General features: G+C 40.4%; 1 protein-coding gene across 1 annotated transcript in view; it reads left to right on the top strand.

The window, feature by feature from the left end:
• cpne7 (copine VII) overlaps positions 1 to 18987 on the top strand; it is a 42789-nt gene extending 23802 nt beyond the window's left edge. Inside the window, exons 12-16 of the mRNA XM_058088673.2 lie at positions 6136 to 6190; positions 8812 to 8863; positions 9678 to 9811; positions 10254 to 10490; positions 11930 to 18987. Of these exons, the coding sequence (XP_057944656.1) occupies positions 6136 to 6190; positions 8812 to 8863; positions 9678 to 9811; positions 10254 to 10490; positions 11930 to 12082 (631 nt within the window). The 3' untranslated portion in view covers positions 12083 to 18987. The remainder of the gene's footprint in view (positions 1 to 6135; positions 6191 to 8811; positions 8864 to 9677; positions 9812 to 10253; positions 10491 to 11929) is intronic.
• Positions 18988 to 19229: the final 242 nt, after the last annotated feature.

Consider the following 19229-nt stretch of genomic DNA (forward strand, 5'->3'; position numbering starts at 1 on the left):
GCACCAATTTGCCTGTCAATCTCATATTCCAACCTTCCCTCACTCAGATATGTGGAACTGTCAACCAAGTCTAGACTCTTTATTTTGGTTCCCTGTGCAACACTAAAGCAAATAGTTGTGTCAAAAAGGACAGTGCAGTTTAAGTACACAGCAACAAGAACTCCTTATTGTTAAATTTGTGCTCACCAGTTTTTCTAATTTCTAACACTATAATGACTTGCTTAGCACAATTCCTTTTCGGCAAATCCTTTTCTGGGGTCTCCAAAATTCCACACACATTTTCTTCTTTACACACATCCATCCATCTATCAGGGCATGGTTGTAAAAGGTATACTATACATCCGCATTTCACAGAGTTTTGTCATGTCAATGTGATGCACACTTCCTTATATGGGCTGCAGATTTCCAGCACTCAGTAAATGTGGACCTTAATATCCGGAAGTCCTCAGGAGTGCTTGGGAATGTAACCGGGGGGAGTGGCCATGCCTGAAAAAAGGCTGTAAGTGGACTAAATTAAACAGACCGTTTGGGTCAGAAGCAGGAAATCCATGGAAATGCTGCTTACAGAGGTGCAGAATCTGGAAAATTAGCATAATAGGTCACCTTCTATTTGAGTTTATTGCTTTTTAGAATTTCACTCCAATGTAAATATATCTGCCGTGTATATGTTGCACTGATTTGTTTGGTGAAATATTATATGTGTAATATGTTTCTAAATGTGCGTGGCTCTGCAAAAATGTTTATGCATGTGAACAATGTGAAAAATGTTCTAAAATGTGAACTATTTTAGTATTATGGCAAAGCATGCTAAAGATAAGAGTGCTTTTTATAATGCCCAACAGCATGTCGTTGGTTAGACAGAGATCTGGTAATATGGATGGAAGTGTTTGCTGTTTGATTTGGATTAGGATGGATGTAGTTTTGGATACAGCGCTTTATTTTGCAGGATATATGAGGTATTTTGTAGTTTTTGTTGTGGTGTCCCTTTGAATGTTACTCTTATTGTTAGTACGGTACCGCTAGTATAATTGGAGATCTGGGCAGCTGAAGTCAAGACTGCTGATATAAATATTCTGGACATGCTTCTTTCGTGATTCCATTTGGATTTTGGTCATTCCATTTTGAGAAACGATGTGAGAAAGAAGACATTTTGACCTTTAGATCAGCCACTGGCATTTAAATCCAGTTTTATTGGTACCTGCTTTGAAATGATTTCTCTGACATTTAGTGGTTCATTGTAGCATAACTATTATACTATATTGGAAACAAGTGCAATTTTTTCTGTAATGTGAGCTCACTTCTTGTCAGATTTTTATTGGTCCACAAAAGACATTATGCTGGGAGGGAGTGGGGGCATATGGCAGATCAACAACCTGTGTGATTATTAAATATATCAAACGGGTGGACGGTTACCATATAGTAAAATGTGGCTGAGCAGTGTAGCCAATGTTCAGTACAAATAAATGCATTTATTATATTTGGAGCCATTGAACACTGAATGTTTCACTTCAGTGTCCTTGACAGCTGAAAGGAATAACACTTTAAACCAAATGAAAATGGACTACTTTCACTAGTGCAGAGTGACTCTTTATAATACAGCAACCAAAACTGTATGTCAGTGTCACTTACAATAAATTGGTAATATGGGAGGATACAGTACGTGGTGTCTTTGAATGCATCAGACTCATAATGGCCCGGTTAAAGTGTGATGCAAATGTTGTGCTACTAGTGTTGGGTAAATAGTGTGCTATTTTTTTGATTTACTTTCAGTTCATTTGGAGCCATCAATACATACAAATATTTATAGTTCTGTCCTGTCTTATATTTCATCTATTTTCTATACAGCTTATCCTCACTAGGATTGTATGGGTATGCTGGAGCCTATCCCAGCTGTCTGTCTGGCGAGAGGCGGGGTACACCCTGGACTGATCGCCAGCCAATCACAGGGCACATATAGACAAACAACCATTCACACTCACATTCATACCTATGGATAATTTGGAGTCGCCAATTAACCTAGCATGTTTTTGGAATGTGGGAGGAAACCCACGCACACACGGGGAGATACCCGAGCGGAGAATCAAACCCAGGTTTTCTAGCTTTGTGCTAACCACTCGTTCACCATGCAGCCCTGTCTTATATTTCTTTCAATAAAATACAGTAAAATGTGCATTTCAGATATAGTTGCAAAATGTGATTAATCGTGATTAATTACAATGACAATAGTGATTAATCTGATTAAACATTTTAATCCATTCACAGCTCTACTTATTTTGTATTTTCTACTTTGGGCGAGAGGCGGGGTAAACCCTGGACTGGTCGCCAGCCAATCACAGGGCACATATAGACAAACAACCATTCACACTCACATTCATACCTATGGACAATTTGGAGTCACCAATTAACCTAGCATGTTTTTGGAATGTGGGAGGAAACCCACGCACACACAGGGAGATACCCGAGCGGAGAATCAAACCCAGGTTTCCTAGCTGTGTGCTAACCACTCATTCACCGTGCAGCCCTGTCTTATATTTCTTTCAATAAAATACAGTAAAATGTGCATTTCAGATATAGTTGCAAATTGTGATTAATCGTGATTAATTATGGTGAAAACAGTGATTAATCCGATTAAAATTTTTAATCATTTCACAGCTCTACTTATTTTGTATTTTCTACTGTGGGAGAGAGGTGGGGTAGACATAGACATAGACTCCCTTTATTGTCATTGCACAAAAACACAGTAGTGAAATTGCCAACGAAATGTCGTTGCCTGGCTCCCATATAATAACAGACACAAAAGAAGATAAGTAATAATAAATAATAATAATAATAATAATAATGTGGAGAATAAATAGATAGAATAGACACCAAATATGAACAACATAATGTAAAGTGCAGCGTGAACACTAAATTGCCCAAATAATTTAAATAATTTAAATAAATAATAATAATGTAAGTAAAGGTAGAGGGGCTTATTTGGCATTCAGCAGTCTGATGGCCAGGGGGAAGTAGCTGTCTCTGAACCTGGACCAGCCGAGGTTGTCTGTGATATGCACCCCCAAGTACTTGGTTGTGTTCACAGCTTCTACGGCTGTGCCGTTGATGCTGAGTGGAGTGTGGCTGGGTCTGGATCTCCTGAAGTCGACGATGATCTCCTTTGTTTTGTCAACATTCAGGATCAGGTTGTTCGCCTTGCACCAATCCACAAGGTGTCGCACTTCCTCCCTGTAAGCCAGTTTGTTGTCCTGAATGAGGCCCACAACTGTCGTGTCGTCCGCGTACTTCAGAATATGGTTGCTGCTGTACTTGGGGCGACAGTCATGGGTCATTAGGGTAAACAACCGGGGGCTCAAAACACATCCCTGGGGTGAGCCGGTGTTCAGGGAGATGACACTGGATGTGTTGTTGCCCACTCTGACATACTGGGTTCTATCTGTGAGGGAGTCAAGCAGCCAGTTGCACAGGGAGGTCTTGAGGCCCAGTGGCTCCAACTTGCGTACCAGGTCCTGGGGGATGATCGTGTTGAATGCTGAGCTGAAGTCTAGGAACAGCATCCGTACATGGGTGTTTTTCATCTCCAGGCTCAGGTGGAGAGCAGTGGAGATGGCGTCTTCAGTGGAGCGGTTTGGCTGGTATGGGGGGAGTATGGAGGTGATATGGTCCTTAACCACCCTCTCGAAACATTTCATAATGGTTGATGTGAGTGCAACGGGCCGAAAGTCGTTCAGACATGTAATAGATGGTTTCTTGGGCACTGGAATTATTGTGGCGGTCTTGAAACACGGGGGGACTACAGCTTGGGCCAGTGAGGTGTTGAAGATACACCCTGGACTGGTCATTAGCCAATCACAGGGCACATATAGACAAACAACCATTCACACTCACATTTTATGGACAATTTGGAGTCACCAATTCACACCCATCCATCCATCCATGAGGGTCATGGGTTTATGATGCAGCCTTGTTTAGTCTTTATCTGGACGTCTTAAGCCGTGAGTGAGTAAATCTGTAAATACATTGTTTTTGGGTTGTTACCTGGTCTCTGAAAGCTGTGTGAATGCAAACTATGAGTTGTTGTGACAATGTGTCCAGTATACAGTATATACGTACGTAGTACGTTCCCATCAGTGTGGTGTGCTATGTATGCGTTACTGTTTTTCATGAACTGCACAGATGTGACTCCATGTGTTTCCTCGTGTATCTATAAGGTTTGTTTCCCAGCATCTGTTGCTGCAATGCTTTCTCAGCTTTGCTTGGATACTAGACTCATTACCCTGCATAACACACACACACAACACATGCTGAAATGTAACACAACAGGAAGTGGAATCTGTAAACTGTGAACTTCTGTTTTAGCTTCAAATAAGATTTTGAACTGCATGTTGCAAATAATGATTGAAATATAAACAAATATCAGCTATCAGCAGCTTGTCATTTAAAGGGAAATAATTCATCACATGACCTGTTTTAGAAGAAGACCTCCTCATCTGTTGAAACTAAGCCAGCTGAGGATTAACATCATCTTGTGATTTATGCAGATCCTCCTATTGAATATCAGGGTAGGACTGTCTGGCTAATTATAGCAAGCCAGAGATAAGACTGGAGACAGTGACTACTTTCCCCATTTAGCTTCAACTTAGTGTGTTTACATGGAAACACGGGCATCGTACACGCTGTGAAGAGTGTAGGCAGCCCTTCCTTGCAAAATTGAAATTGTTAGTCAGGTACAAAACGTGGGCAAGCAAACCTTTTAGCCTTTAGTGAATAGAGGTGATGTGGGTTTTTCGAGTCCTTACAGAGGAGTGCATGATGGAGCTAACATGACAAGCTTTTGTCTGTGTGGGCAAATGCTCCTTTACCTCGCTGAGAGTGCTATTATGCTCCACGTGCTGACAAAGTGGGATAAAAAAGACTGGCGTGCACATCACAGCAAAAGCCCCTATACTGTATAATGGAAATGATTTGTCAGAAGTGGTCACACACACATACAGTATACAGTAGATGGAGTACATAGACATCTGTAGAACATGTTAGATCATTAGATCTGTTTGGAACATTGTTAGTAGAGATATGTGATATAGTGAATCGGAAGACTGGTGAGAATCCCTTATCTTAGATTAACACAGTCATTATAGAAAACATCGCGTCCTTATCAGTGATGCTCATTCATGTTGTTGCTATTAGCAGCCGATATAATACGAGTTATGATATAGGGAACAGCCACTTTTTTGTTTTACTCCCTTGCCTCTCACGCTACCCGACACCTCCCCATGAGTTATTAATTTAAGTGTGTTGCTAGGTGTGAAATACCGAGGTATGAAAATTTCTTCCATTTATTTAGGATAACCCCTTGAGATGCAGCATTTTGCTCTTTGATTGTGGTACCCACACAGATACAGAACATACATGCATACATAATATAAACATTAGCATACATAATAGACACAATAAACACGGAAAGACATTGCTCTACTGCTTCCACAGCCCCTCCACTCCACCCATCCATTACCAGCTCAGACACAAACACATTATCCATTTCAGTACAACACAGCATCAGGAGACAAAGCTACAACAGCAATTTGAAGTCAGATAACAAAATAAAACAATATAAAAAGCAGGAACATCCACATAAGTGGGGAAATAAATTTAATCTAAAGATCTAAAAAGAGGTACTAGGCTTTAAAGCGAAAGGAAGATTATTCCAACCAAATGCGACCTATTTCTTTATAGATTTTAGGGACTTTGAAAGATGAATTGGTCAATATACCTAAATATGACATATATTATATACCTCCTTGACTGATTACAGGATACCCATTTTCCATGAATAGCACAACATCTAAAGCGTACACACAAGGAAAAGAGTAGAGGATAAAGACTTAAAAGCTGGTCTCAGAAAAGAAGGTGCAGCTGCAGCCTGGGGGGACTGTGGGAGAAATTTCAAATTGTAATTCAGGCGTTTAACATTTATGAAATGCAAACAAGCAGGAGGTTTGACCTTGAAAATGTGAACAGATGGATAGTGAATATTTGAATTGAATAGTTGACATTACTGTCCAAATATTGTACAGTGTACTCACTATATGATACTGTATGTGACTGATTGATGACAATTTTTTTTTATATTGTTTACAGTGATAAACGGTTTTCAGCTTTGGGGTTTGGTGCCAGAATCCCTCCAAATTATGAGGTGAGTTGTCTTCTTATACCGCTTTTCTTCTTCTGTATTTCTTTGACCTTGGCTTCACACAGCATTATGCAAGCTTTGTATTCTTCTGCATTTTCAAGTATCCAAGAAGTGCACATGTTGATTTCCATTTAAAAAAACCTTCATAAGCCCACACTTAAAAATAAGTGTGTTGTTGATTTTCATTCATTAGACCCTTACCTTGAAAAAACAACCAATCCCGAGAAAGTAATGTATTCAGCTCAAATAATAGACCTGAGCGGTGATGCTCAATTTACATTCATTACATTCCAGAACTCTTAAAGTGCACTTTGACAACTGTAGGCCAGATCTTTTTATTTTGTGTGAGGACCAACGTGTTCACCACTTCTTGCCTAAAGTCAGCTGTGATAGGCTCCATCATAAACCTGTGACCGATAAGCAGCATAGAAAATTGATGGAAACGGATGGAAACTTAGTGACTAGTGTAGAAAACTACATATTCATAGAGTCTTTGAATGAGTTTTTTGATTTATTACACTCAGCTTTCTGTATTATTTATTTTACAAATAAAAATAAAGTTTTCTATATTTATTCTTATGCTTGACAATGCTTGATTTATGTAAAAAAATTTGCTTCAAAATGCATATTTTTTTAACTAACAATACGCCGTAAAACAAGTTAAAATGAGCTAGCTCACAATGCACGTCATTGGGACACACCTATTTCGACTATAAAGCCCTCAAACACCCTCTAACAATGCTGCATCATTTGATATACATGCAGTGATCATGCATTAAGACATACACTAATGATAACATGTAATAGTTGCAGTATCTTGTCATATTTTGATTATTTAAAACACTACCGAAACTTCTTTCCTAGCTCGCATTGATACACATACTTATGCTAGTTCCATCAACAACAGCGGCATCGATATAGTGACAACACTTAGTATGTCTGCTCTCATTGGGATGGCTGTGTCTTCCAGCACAAGACGTGTGCTCCAGTCCTCAGGTAAAAAATGCTGATGACAAACCAGCATTTTGTTGGGTCTTTGTAGCGAAATTATTATTATTGTCTATGAATGATGCTGAGACAAGTGCTTAGCGAGGTGTGTTCATGTTAGCTGCTACAATAACTATATTGCTATAGCTTGGTTAATACACAAGTCAGTTATGTAAATGATCTCATGTCAGAAATCATTTAAGCTAATACACATTCACTGTGCTTGTACGTGTAATTAAGACAATTAAGTCACTTTCCTTCCAAAGGACAATGGTTTTCTCCTTGCATTATTTTCCCTCAGCTTAAATTCTACTTTTTAATATTATTACCAGTATATCATCTCTTTTTTGTATATTCCAATGACTAAAAACAGGATTATGAGATTACACTCCCAAATGATTACCTCAGCATTGCAAGAAAAGCTCCAGTGAGACTAATTACTTTAATGATGCTGAGAGTCGGTCAGATTGAGGTAGTGTGCAATAATGCAGCGCTGTGGAACACCTGAACAAGCGACCATTACTGATGTCATTTGTCACACTTCTGCACTACTGATGCTATTAGTCACATCTGTGCACCGCTTGAAAAAAGGACTGCAGATACTAAATGAAGCTATGCAGGATTTATTATAATAGTTTCCTCTACTATCTGTGTATACATCTTACATTCATCGTTTTCATCAGTTAAGGCAAGAGAGGAGAGGAGTTAGTGTTCTGTGTTGACATGGGGGGGCAGTTTCTCATTACTATTTCAAAAGGTTGTAGCTTGAAATGGTAATATATAAATGCATACTGTAAATGGGGAAAAAATTGGCATTTATTAAATTGTCAACGCCCTGTCTTCACAATACCTAACAAGCTCATCAAAATTATCCACTTTTCATACTGCACGGACATCATCATCATCATTTACAGTGAGATACTAAACACCCCTGCTACTTTTTACGCTATTAGAAGCGTATTTCCTTCAACATTTTTCAAAAGTATTAAACTGGTATTGGTAAATATTTGTATATTTGCCAGTTTTAGCATTATATACTGACTTGCAATTTCCAGTGGGATGACAAGCTCGTTGTGTGTGCACTGATAGCTCGTAATTGGCTCAGGTTCTCAATTATTTCCTGTCCCCACTGGGAGATAGAAATACAACCAACTACGGAGCAGTCACGCACACAAGCGTATTCATGAGTCAACCTGCATGCTGAGTATGACAGATTTATACAAGTTGCCAGGTCACCACTATTATTGAAAGTCTTCCATGCCTTCCACGCACCCCTTAATAGTTCACCGCAACCCCCCCAGGAAGGGGGTCCACTCCACTATTTCAGAAGCACTGCAGGATGTTTGTCACTTGCAACGCCTTTGTGGAGTATTTTTTGGATGGAACACTATGATTCACATTTTACCAGCAAATTGTTCAGTCATAATCCCAATAGAGTTTTTACGTTTCTAACTAGATTCTCATGAGGACCGGTAGTATTATTTCCTCATTAAACTGCAAATTGCTCTTGTAAGCAGCCTAAAAGAATTCATTAAGCCAAACGTTTGCTTGAATTGAAGTAAAACTGGCAACATTGTAATCTTGTTAAAGACATATGGAATTACTCCATTTATATAAATATTATTATTTCTCCACAGGTGTCTCATGACTTTGCCATCAATTTCAATCCAGAAGATGATGAATGCGAAGGTACGAATAAATTGTTATGTAAATAATTTTCCGCTACTGTTTGAAAGGACCAGGGTTCAATTCCACCCTCGGCCATCTCTGTGTGGAGTTTGCATGTTCTCCCCGTGCATGCGTGGGTTTTCTCCGGGTACTCCGGTTTCCTCCCACATTCCAAAAACATGCTAGGTTAATTGGCCACTCCAAATTGTCCATAGGTATGAATGTGAGTGTGAATGGTTGTTTGTCTACATGTGCCCTGTGATTGGCTGGCGACCAGTCCAGGGTGTACCCCGCCTCTTGCCCAAAGACAGCTGGGATAGGCCCCAGCACCCCGCGACCCTCGTGAGGAAAAAGCGGTAGAAAATGAATGAATGTTTGAAAAATGAAAAGCTGTGGCTGAGGTTGTTCAATCACATCAATTACTCAATTATTATTTTTTTAATTGAATGGTGTACTAAACTCCTATTTTCATGGTAGTGTCTATTTAGCCAAATAATACTGGATTATCTCTCGAATTTTGACTTATATGAGTGAGTATACAACAAGCGGTGAAGATATTGTGTTTGCATGTGTTCTCCCTCTACTGCAACGGGTAAGTCACCATTACGTTTAACTTCTTTCATTAAATGTCATTATTGTATGCGGGTTTGCGTCTCTTGTGGGTTTTGCCCTTGTATGATTGAAAAACACTGTGTTCCCTTTGAAACCTTGTGACAATACAGTGAATACGTCACGCGACAACCCCCACTTTTCACCTTCTTGTTGGCAGTGACAGTTGCGGGAAAGTGTGTGGATGTTTTGTCTAAGCATTGCACGTGTCGCTGTGTTTGATCAGAGATCCAAGGAGTCGTTGAGGCATACCAGAACTGCCTACCTAAAATCCAGCTGTATGGCCCCACCAATGTTTCCCCCATCATTAACAGGATAGCCAAGCTGTCAGCCGGTGATGGCAACATTAAAGACGCCTCTGTGAGTTTCTCTCTCTCTCTCTGTACATATGGATGGATATTATTCAGCCTTTGTTGTTTTTGCCTCCCACTGAGTCCCTCAAGTATACAGCCTCTGGTTTAACTCACCGTTTCGTTAATGACGCCTAAGAAGAAACATTTTATTTTTTTAAAGCAGGAAATTACTCATATACAATAATGCTATAATTTTTTTGCTGCGCAAACTACTGTATTTAAGGTGTATTTTGCAAGTCCAACAATGAAAATGAATACTTTTTAGTCTAATCTCCATAGATGTTTCAATCTCTGTGGAATTCTCTCTGTTTGTAGTCTGCTCTTTTCAGTCTATTTCAGATACCACTTAGTTAAGAGGACCCTTCACCTCGTAACCGTGCATAACCACATGCTGCTGTGTAATGAGGCTGATGGCAACGCTAATAGAAACACTCTCCATCTTCTCACAGCGCTACCACATCCTGCTTATCCTCACGGATGGCGTGGTGACGGATATGGCGGACACACGAGAAGCCATCGTGCGAGCCTCCTATCAGCCTCTCTCCATAATTATTGTCGGCGTAGGCAACGCAGATTTTACAGACATGCAGATCTTGGACGGTGATGACGGTGTCCTACGCTCACCGAAGGGCGAGCCGGTCCTGAGGGATATTGTGCAGTTTGTGCCCTTCAGGGACTTCAAGACGGTTAGTTAACTCAGCCAAGGACTTAATGTTTTCTTGGACGTGGATTTATCTATTCATGAATATATGAGCTATTCTACACTATTTTCCTTCTCTCCACCATGGGAGAGTCTGACAGCTTATCTCATCATGGTCTAAACCTGGAAAACTCTCCAGGTCAGTTTACACATTTTCAGCCTGCAAGCTACAGGGTGGGTACTTTTAAAATGAAAAGTCCCAAAGATCTCCCTCCTACTATAAACACTGAAAATATATTTATAAAGTGTAATATATTTACTATATTTATAAATATTATGGACGTTCTACATGCACAGTAAGTTTTCAGCATGCAAGTTACAAGTCGACATGACCTATTTCTATATAACATATTTACAAAATCAATCTACAAAAGGGGGGGCGGCACGGTGGTCTAGTGGTTAGCGTGCAGACCTCACAGCTAGGAGACCAGGGTTCAATTCGGCCATCTGTGTGTGGAGTTTGCATGTTCTCCCCGTGCATGCGTGGGTTTTCTCCGGGTACTCCGGTTTCCTCCCACATTCCAAAAACATGCTAGGTTAATTGGCGACTCCAAATTGTCCATAGGTATGAATGTGAGTGTGAATGGTTGTTTGTCTATATGTGCCCTGTGATTGGCTGGCCCAAAGACAGCTGGGAATAGGCTCCAGCACCCCTGTGACCCTCGTGAGGAAAAAGCGGTAGAAAATGAGTGAATTAATTTACAAAAGGTAAAAGTGTAAAAACACATTTCTCCAGGACGCAAAAGCAAATCCATCAAACCGTTTTTTTTTTACATAACTAGCTGCTACAAATGAACAGATAACTTTTGTTATATATAGGCATCTTACCATTGAGTTAGTCTATCCATAATCAGAATCATAAATATGAAAGTCGCATCTGTGGAGCTTGAGACGTCTATTCTTGGCTGTGAGGGAGCACCAGGAAATCAGGAGGGGAGCTTGCGATCGACGTAATGAGCACCTCTGTTCTAGGTTATTGGGACACTGCTCATTAGGTTTGGGTATCTTTTAGCTCAGGGGTGTCCATGTTTTTTCCACATACTGAAATCCATCCATGCCAAACATACAGCAAATAGTGAAGATTAATAATATGTTGATGTGAGATTGATAGTGTGTTTGTCTGAGCTTTATAGCAAGATGGCCGTCATCTGTGCAAGTGAAAAACTAACCCCAAGGATAAAACCTTCCCAACAGTTGACTTTGGTATCAGCAGTAGTTACTATACCCCATTTTTGCCATGTTTTATTTCCACTAAAGTAATAATAATGACTACTTCAGCATGAAAATGAGGCACTGATATCTCATTTGTGTTTTGGTGTGGTTACCAGCGTTTACATTGGCAATGAGTCCTGATATTTATCCCTACTGCTCAGCAGTAGAATAAATGAACAGATGTCTCACGATTATTCAATACCTGTGTTGCAGGCTTCACCGGCAGCCTTAGCCAAATGTGTCCTGGCAGAGGTGCCCAAGCAGGTGGTGGAGTACTACAGTCATAAGGCCATCCCACCCATGTGTCCAGTGAGGGACTTGTCCACACCCATCCTCAGCCCGGTTGCCACCAGCCCAACAGAGTAACGTCACTAAACCCATTCCCGGGGACCCAGCTGTAACCGCGGCTTCTGTTCTACAAACTGACATCCAGCTTGGAGGATGAGTTGAGAGAAAAGTCCTAAACATCTTCTTAGCCGTCTATTCCAATTCTACAAAAAAAGATTCTGGAAAATTCATCAGGAAGTGCTCTGTTCAGTGTGGATTCAGCACATCTCCCTGGCTTTACAAATGAACCATCCCAGCTGCATCAGCATCTGAAGGATTATATATCTTTGCCTTGACTGTGTGCATGCCAGCCAATCTGTCGCCCATTAATCACAGACGGAGAGGACTGATATTCCTTCACTGACTGGAAAATTCAGACTCTTATTTTGTCTCATTTGTTTTCATTCCTGCAAGTGTCTGTTTAACGATGTATTGCAAAGAGTAACACAGGCAACCGGTCCCTGATAAATTCATCACATGGGTCTAAATGAAAGGTGATACATTTTCAATTTGGGGTGTGCTGCATTGAATTGTTATCACATGGTTGGTGTGCAGGGTTAGACCCGTTTAAGGATACGTTGTATTGCTCAAATCAAGATGACATGGGGTGCGGTTTTACGGTTGCTCTGCTTCATGGCATCTGGAAAACAGGATGATTAGACACTTTGTTTGTTGTTACTGTTTACACATGGATTATTAGCTATGATCCATAACTGAGCACCAGAGATAAATGTTTGTATGAGCGGAGGATCACATTTACGAAGAAATGTATTTCATAGTATTGGCAATGCAAGGGATTTGCACCACCATCAGACATTAACAAACTGTTTACGCTAGATATTCTTGATTGAGGCGGCACGGCGGTCGAGTGGTTAGCGTGCAGACCAGGGTTCAATTCCACCCTCGGCCATCTCAGAGTTTGCATGTTCTCCCCGTGCATGCGTGGGTTTTCTCCGGGTACTCCGGTTTCCTCCCACATTCCAAAAACATGCTAGGTTAATTGGTGACTCCAAATTGTCCATAGGTATGAATGTGAGTGTGAATGGTTGTTTGTCTATATGTGCCCTGTGATTGGCTGGCGACCAGTCCAGGGTGTACCCCGCCTCTCGCCCGAAAACAGCTGGGATAGGCTCCAGCACCCCCGTGACCCTCGTGAGGAAAAACAGTAGAAAATTAATGAATGAATGAATGAATTAAATTCTTGATTGAATGATTTTCCTTAGTCAACAGACATTAAGAAGTAAATAGTGACAGATGAATTCGATATTTTGGGAAGCTTGACTGGTTTGATGGCTGATACACGCCACTTTAGAGGCGACATATCATAAACATGTCAATGGAGTGACTGCCTAAACATCAAGTCATTTTATTTGACTTGAGATGTGGGAAAAAGTATCTTTCAACAAGACATTGAGGCCAATTGAAAGTGCTGCCTTCCTTGCCTTTCCTAACATAGAACCACTATCAATATCATCACCATAAGCAAGGCAGAGCGCTGTTGTTGGATGCACAGCTTGTCACATATCATGACGTCACTTCCAAGCCACAGAAGACATAAGAACAAAATCGATTCTTATTATTAACCATTATTCACCATTCTTATGGGTCTCCAGACCTTGATCGGGAGTGCAGGGGCGCTAGCTTCCTCTGCCGCTCCAAGGCCGAGTGGGGTTTGTAATGTCTTGCCTTCAGGGATAATGCATTTATTCCCTTTCCTTACTGTCTTGTGTGGTTTTATGGGTGAGATCTTTATTTCATCATATGACATACACCAAGCTGTTCCCTGTACCACTCCATCACAACTTGGTGCCTAGTCATGGACGGAAGTCAAGGCAGTTTATAGGGAGATTTAAGTGAAACATGTCACAGATATGTCATTAAGAAACCTGTGAAAAAATTAAATCCATCACCTTTAAATTGTGTTTTTAGGTGATAAAACACAAACCATTTTTAGAGTCGGAAAAACAATGATAGCATCCAGTTTATGATGTTTTTCAAGCATCTCCGATAAGATGTGATATTACTTCATGTTAAAGGGATAGTTTGGATTTTTTGACATGAAGTTGTATGACATCCCCATCAGCAGTGTAGTCCATCAATAGTTACTTACCTCATACTTGGTCTTGTGAACCCAGTTCTGTTAAAATTTTGGTGATGAGAAATGTAGTTCCTGTAAAGAGTTTGGCTTTTTAAAACAATATATTTTAGAAAGGGTAATACATTTGCCTCTTCAAAAAAATCAGACTTCTCAAATCGCTTGGTTTTACTTTCGCAGCCATCTTGTTTACATATGTATGTGTTCCATTGCGGATGAAGATGTGTGGGTCACAGCTATTTTCATCACATACACTACAATGGACAGCCGATAGCATGAATTAATATGACATCAGCAAAAATAAAGCCGAGTGATTTGTATGAGGTCTGATTTTGTTTTTGTCAGTTAAATGTATTACTCTTTCAAACATAATTTTTTGAAACTTTTTACTTAAGTTACTCGTTTCTCTTCACCAAAATCCAACGGGGTAAGTAACCGTTGATGGACTACACTGCTGATGGGGATGTCATACAACTTCATGTCAAAAAAATAAAAACTATCCCTTTAAGTTAATCCTTCGGAACTCTCCAAAATTGTTCCTCCGTAACAGCTACCATTAATGTCTTTATTTTTCAGCAACTTTCTATAATGTTTCACAGATTAGATTAATTGACAGCACACAGCTGTGCTGCAGCACAAACACAATTGGAGCTTCCATCTTAATTTGTTGTAATGTATTATTCAAATGACAATCTTATACTGTAAGAAAGACAACAAAAAATTGGAGTACTTTGTCAAATATTATATCTTAGTATTTTGCACGACATTCACTCAGACCTTGACAGCATATGCTACCAAGCAGCACCTCTGGGATTGAACCAGAAACTCTGATTACAATATGACATGTATACCTCTTCAAGTGTGACGCACAAAAATTCAAATGTACTTGAATCATCCAAACTTTTTCAGTGTCATTAAGACTGATCTTGTGAAATGAACTAATTTTCCATCCAAATTGAAATTCTGTTTGCAGTGAAATACGCTATTAATACTATTTTTTGCCATTCCACTATTGAGCATTCTGGTTTTAAATTGAAGTCTAACAACATACTGTCATGAAGATATAATATTTCATCGAAAAAGCAAAGCACATATTTGTATAAAACTGACTTATTTGTGGGTGGAGATTTTTTGGCAGCCATTTGTCATGCAACGGATATGCGTATTTGTAGTGGGCATTGTGTATATAATACAGTATGTTCCACATACACATAACTTAATTATAAATAATCATAATGTATTGTTTATGTATCATCGATAATAAATATTTTTATTAATTAATAACAATATTAATAGTATTAATATGTATTTTAAAGTAAACTTTGGAAATGTACAATATATTGGTCTTGGGTTGTTGAAGCACAACACGTTTTGGTGGAAAATAGCTCAGTTCCGAAGTAAGATAATACTTAATTTTTGGTATGATTTCCCAATATATTCTGAAGAAACAGGTTGCCAGCGGTGGCTGCACACACACACACACACACAAACACACAAACAAATGAAGCCTAACGTTGTGTGGTCTGGCTGGATAGCTTATATTTATTTTATTCACAAAGTGTTCTGGTAATTGCTTTCCATACCTGCTGGGTGCTTGCACTTTTTCTTTTGTTTATACGGTGCATGTTTGCTTAAAAAGTCAACTTGGCCGGAAACCAAGCTACCACTGTATTTACAGCAATTGCTCTCAAACACACACATCTTGGAGGCACAAATATTACCGCGACTTTGATTTGTCCTCTGGCTAGCTCCCCCAGCTCTCCCACTATTGACTGATGGATGCTCGTCACACACACACACACACACACACAACCATGCAGCATGGTTGGAATGTCTGAACTGCTTTGAACAAGCAAAGTGGTAGAGGAAAGGACTGTCACTGTGGATCACACAGCGAGGACTATTGATCCAGTGGACCAAGATATGGACTTGTACCAATGTAAATGATCCTGGAGGGAGTTTGGACCTTGTAACACAAAAAAAAAACACCTTCATGTAACTGCAACGGGATGCAAAAAAAAAATGGAAAGAAAACAGCACAGCTGGAGTACACAGCAATCACAATTTAGGGAAAGAGCTTGTCTTGTGTGCATCATGAATAATCATCTCAGCATGTCAGCTGCCCTTGTGCAAAAACTGTCATTCATTTCCACAGTGTGTCACTTCCAAATGATAGCTATAATCGCAGAGAGATGAAGACTATTTTAAAGCATTTTATCTCAAAAAGCAGCTTGTGCTTTCCCATAAACACATAGAGTCGACTCAATGGTGAAGAATTGCAAACATTCACAAATATTCTGTATCTTTTGTGGCTAAATCGGTGGAGTACAGTGAAATCAAAGACAATCCTGTTCAACCAGGATACTGTTCAACCTCTGATTTGGTCAGACTTGGAAACATTTTTTGTCAGTGGGAAATGATGAATAATAAAAATGTCAGATAATGTGAATAATCAATAATGGGATGATCAATGTTTTATGCAGATAACGATATCTGCACGGTAAATGCACGGTACGCTACAGAGCAACAAGCTCAGTATGTCTGCAGTCTGGAATTATTTCCAAGTTTCACCTTTAGATTGAAAATATGCAATTTTCAATGACTATAAAATTGAGTCACACAGTTTCATCAAAATGCTCCTCAGTGGCAAAGCTCCAGGGGTGGACGAGTTTTGCCCTGAATTTCTCAAGGCTCTGGATGTTGAGGGACTGTCTTGGCTGACACGTCTCTTCAACATTGCGCGGAAGTCGGAAACAGAACTTTTGGATTGGCAGGTCCCCCTTTTTAAGAAGGGTGTGTTCCAACTACAGGGTGATCACACTCCTTGACCTCCCTGGGAAAGTCTTTTCCAGGGTGCTGGAGAGAAGTGTACAACCATTGGTCGAACCTATGCTCCAAGAGGTTCAATGTGGTTTTCGTCCCGCAACACTGGACCAGCTCTATAACCTTGCGAGGGTGTAGGAGGGTGCATGGGAGTTTGCCCAATCGGTCTACGTACATGTGCTTTGTGGACTTGGAAAAGGCATTCAACCGTGTCCCTCATGGCAATCTTTGGGGGGTGCTCCAGGAGTACGGGATTGGTCTCGAGTTACTATGTGCCATTCGGTTCTTGTACAAACGGGGCAGGAGCTTGGTTCACATGGCCAGCAGTAAGTCAAGCCGTTTGTCACCAATTCTGTTCACAATTATCATGGACAGAATTTGTAGGTGCAGCCAAAGCCTTCGAGGGACTCTGGTTCAGGGGCCTTAGGATCTCATCTCTGCTATTTGCGGACAATGTGGTCCTGATGGCCTCTTCGGGCTGTGACCTTCAGCGTTTACTAGAGTGGTTTGCATCTGAGTGTGAAGCTTCTGGGATGAGACTCAGCACCTCCAAATCCGAGGGCATGGTTCTCAGTCGGAAAAGGGTGGAGTGGTCCCTTCGGGTTTTGAATGAGATCCTGCCCCAGGTGGAGGAGTTTAAGTATCTCTGGGTCTTGTTCACGACTGAAGGAAGGTGGGTGAGGTTGACAGACGGATTGACGCGACGCCTGCAGTAATGTGGTCGCTGGACTGGACTGTCGTGGTGAAAAGAGAGCTAAGCCAGAAGGCAAAGCGCTCAATTTATCGGTCGATCTACGTATGTTGCGACCCTCACCTTTGGTCATGAGCTGTGGGTCATGACCAAAAGAACGAGATCACGGATCAAAGCGGCTGAAATTAGGTTCCTCTGTAGGGTAGCTGGACTCAACTCATTCAGAAGGGGTTCAGAGTAGAGGAGCCAGTTGAGGTGGCTTGGCCATCTAGTCCGGATACCTCCCGGACGCCACCCTGGTGAGGTGTTCTGGGATTATGTCTCACAGCTGGCCTGGGAATGTCTTGGTGTCCTCCCGGTGAAGCTGGAGATGACCGGAGATGACCGGGGACCAGGAAGTCTGGTCTTCTGTACTGAGTTCTTCATTTCTAAACACCCCTTTGATGTGGCTCCTTCTCTGAATACACACAAAAAACCCAAAGAAAAATCCAAAAGCACAGAGGTACTTCTTTGATGCTTGCTGAACTGCTCTTGTGAGTTACAGTGAACTGCAAAATATTACAGCACATTATATTCGTCAGAATTGTATTTGAATACAATTTTGTCATTTCAAACATCAATACAAAAACCTGCACTGTGGGTATTGTATGAAATATAACTTATATTTATATTTGTGCTACACAAGATGCTCTGGACTTTATTGCCTCACCAGAATGGTCCTAATTTTAGATTTCTGGATGCATTCTCTGGCTTACTTATTATCAAAAATGGCAATTTAAAGCCACAAACTATGAAGTTGTGTGTCATTTTGTGCCACAGTAGAGCAAAGAAGGGTAAGGTGAAACAGAGACAGAGGCAATAAAACGACATTGCACAACTGTGGATTAAAAGAAAGCTGGAGTGATTCCGATGAGCTGCTTAGTTGCTCTTATCTAGCCCTCCATACGTGTTAGAGTAAATGAGCAAGTCATAGGTTCTTAACCATTTGGAAGCATTTCTCATTATGACCTTTCATTCTCCTCCACCCCCACCTACTATTACCCAGAACAAGGTTTACAGCCCATTGCAGTAATATGCTACATTCCATGTGGCTAAGAAGGGACTCATGTGTTATTAGTGAAAACATCTTTTCTTAAGAAAAATGGTAAAAAAGGGACTTAGTGCATGCTTGCTTGGTTTGTTGACCTGTGCTCTGTTGTCTCTTCTTTTGACAAGATGAAATGTGTGTGTGATTGGCAAAGCCTACATTTACACAAATGATGTTATTGTAGTTCCTTTATCTTGCAGTTATGTAAATAAACTTGACACTTTGGAAAGAACTGCGACTCATCATATGGACTACTAATTCATATCCAGTGGTGGGTGGCTCATTTTGTACCAGGGCCTTCATTCGGACTTATAGGGGACCTACTAGTTTTTCCACCCTTTGTATTGAATTGTGGACTTCTAGAGAGCAGCTACACATGATAACCAGCAAGGAAAGCTTTAGAGATCTTCCAGAATTTGCACCTATTCCTCGTGTATTTCTTTGGATTTTGTGATCCTGTGAAAATGGTCTGTTTTAATTTATTCTTTAA

Source organism: Doryrhamphus excisus, linkage group LG13, assembly GCF_037039965.1.
Source record: "Doryrhamphus excisus strain RoL-2023G ecotype Guam linkage group LG13, RoL_Dexc_Guam_v1.1, whole genome shotgun sequence".
In the NCBI taxonomy this organism is placed as follows: Eukaryota; Metazoa; Chordata; class Actinopteri; order Syngnathiformes; family Syngnathidae; genus Doryrhamphus; species Doryrhamphus excisus.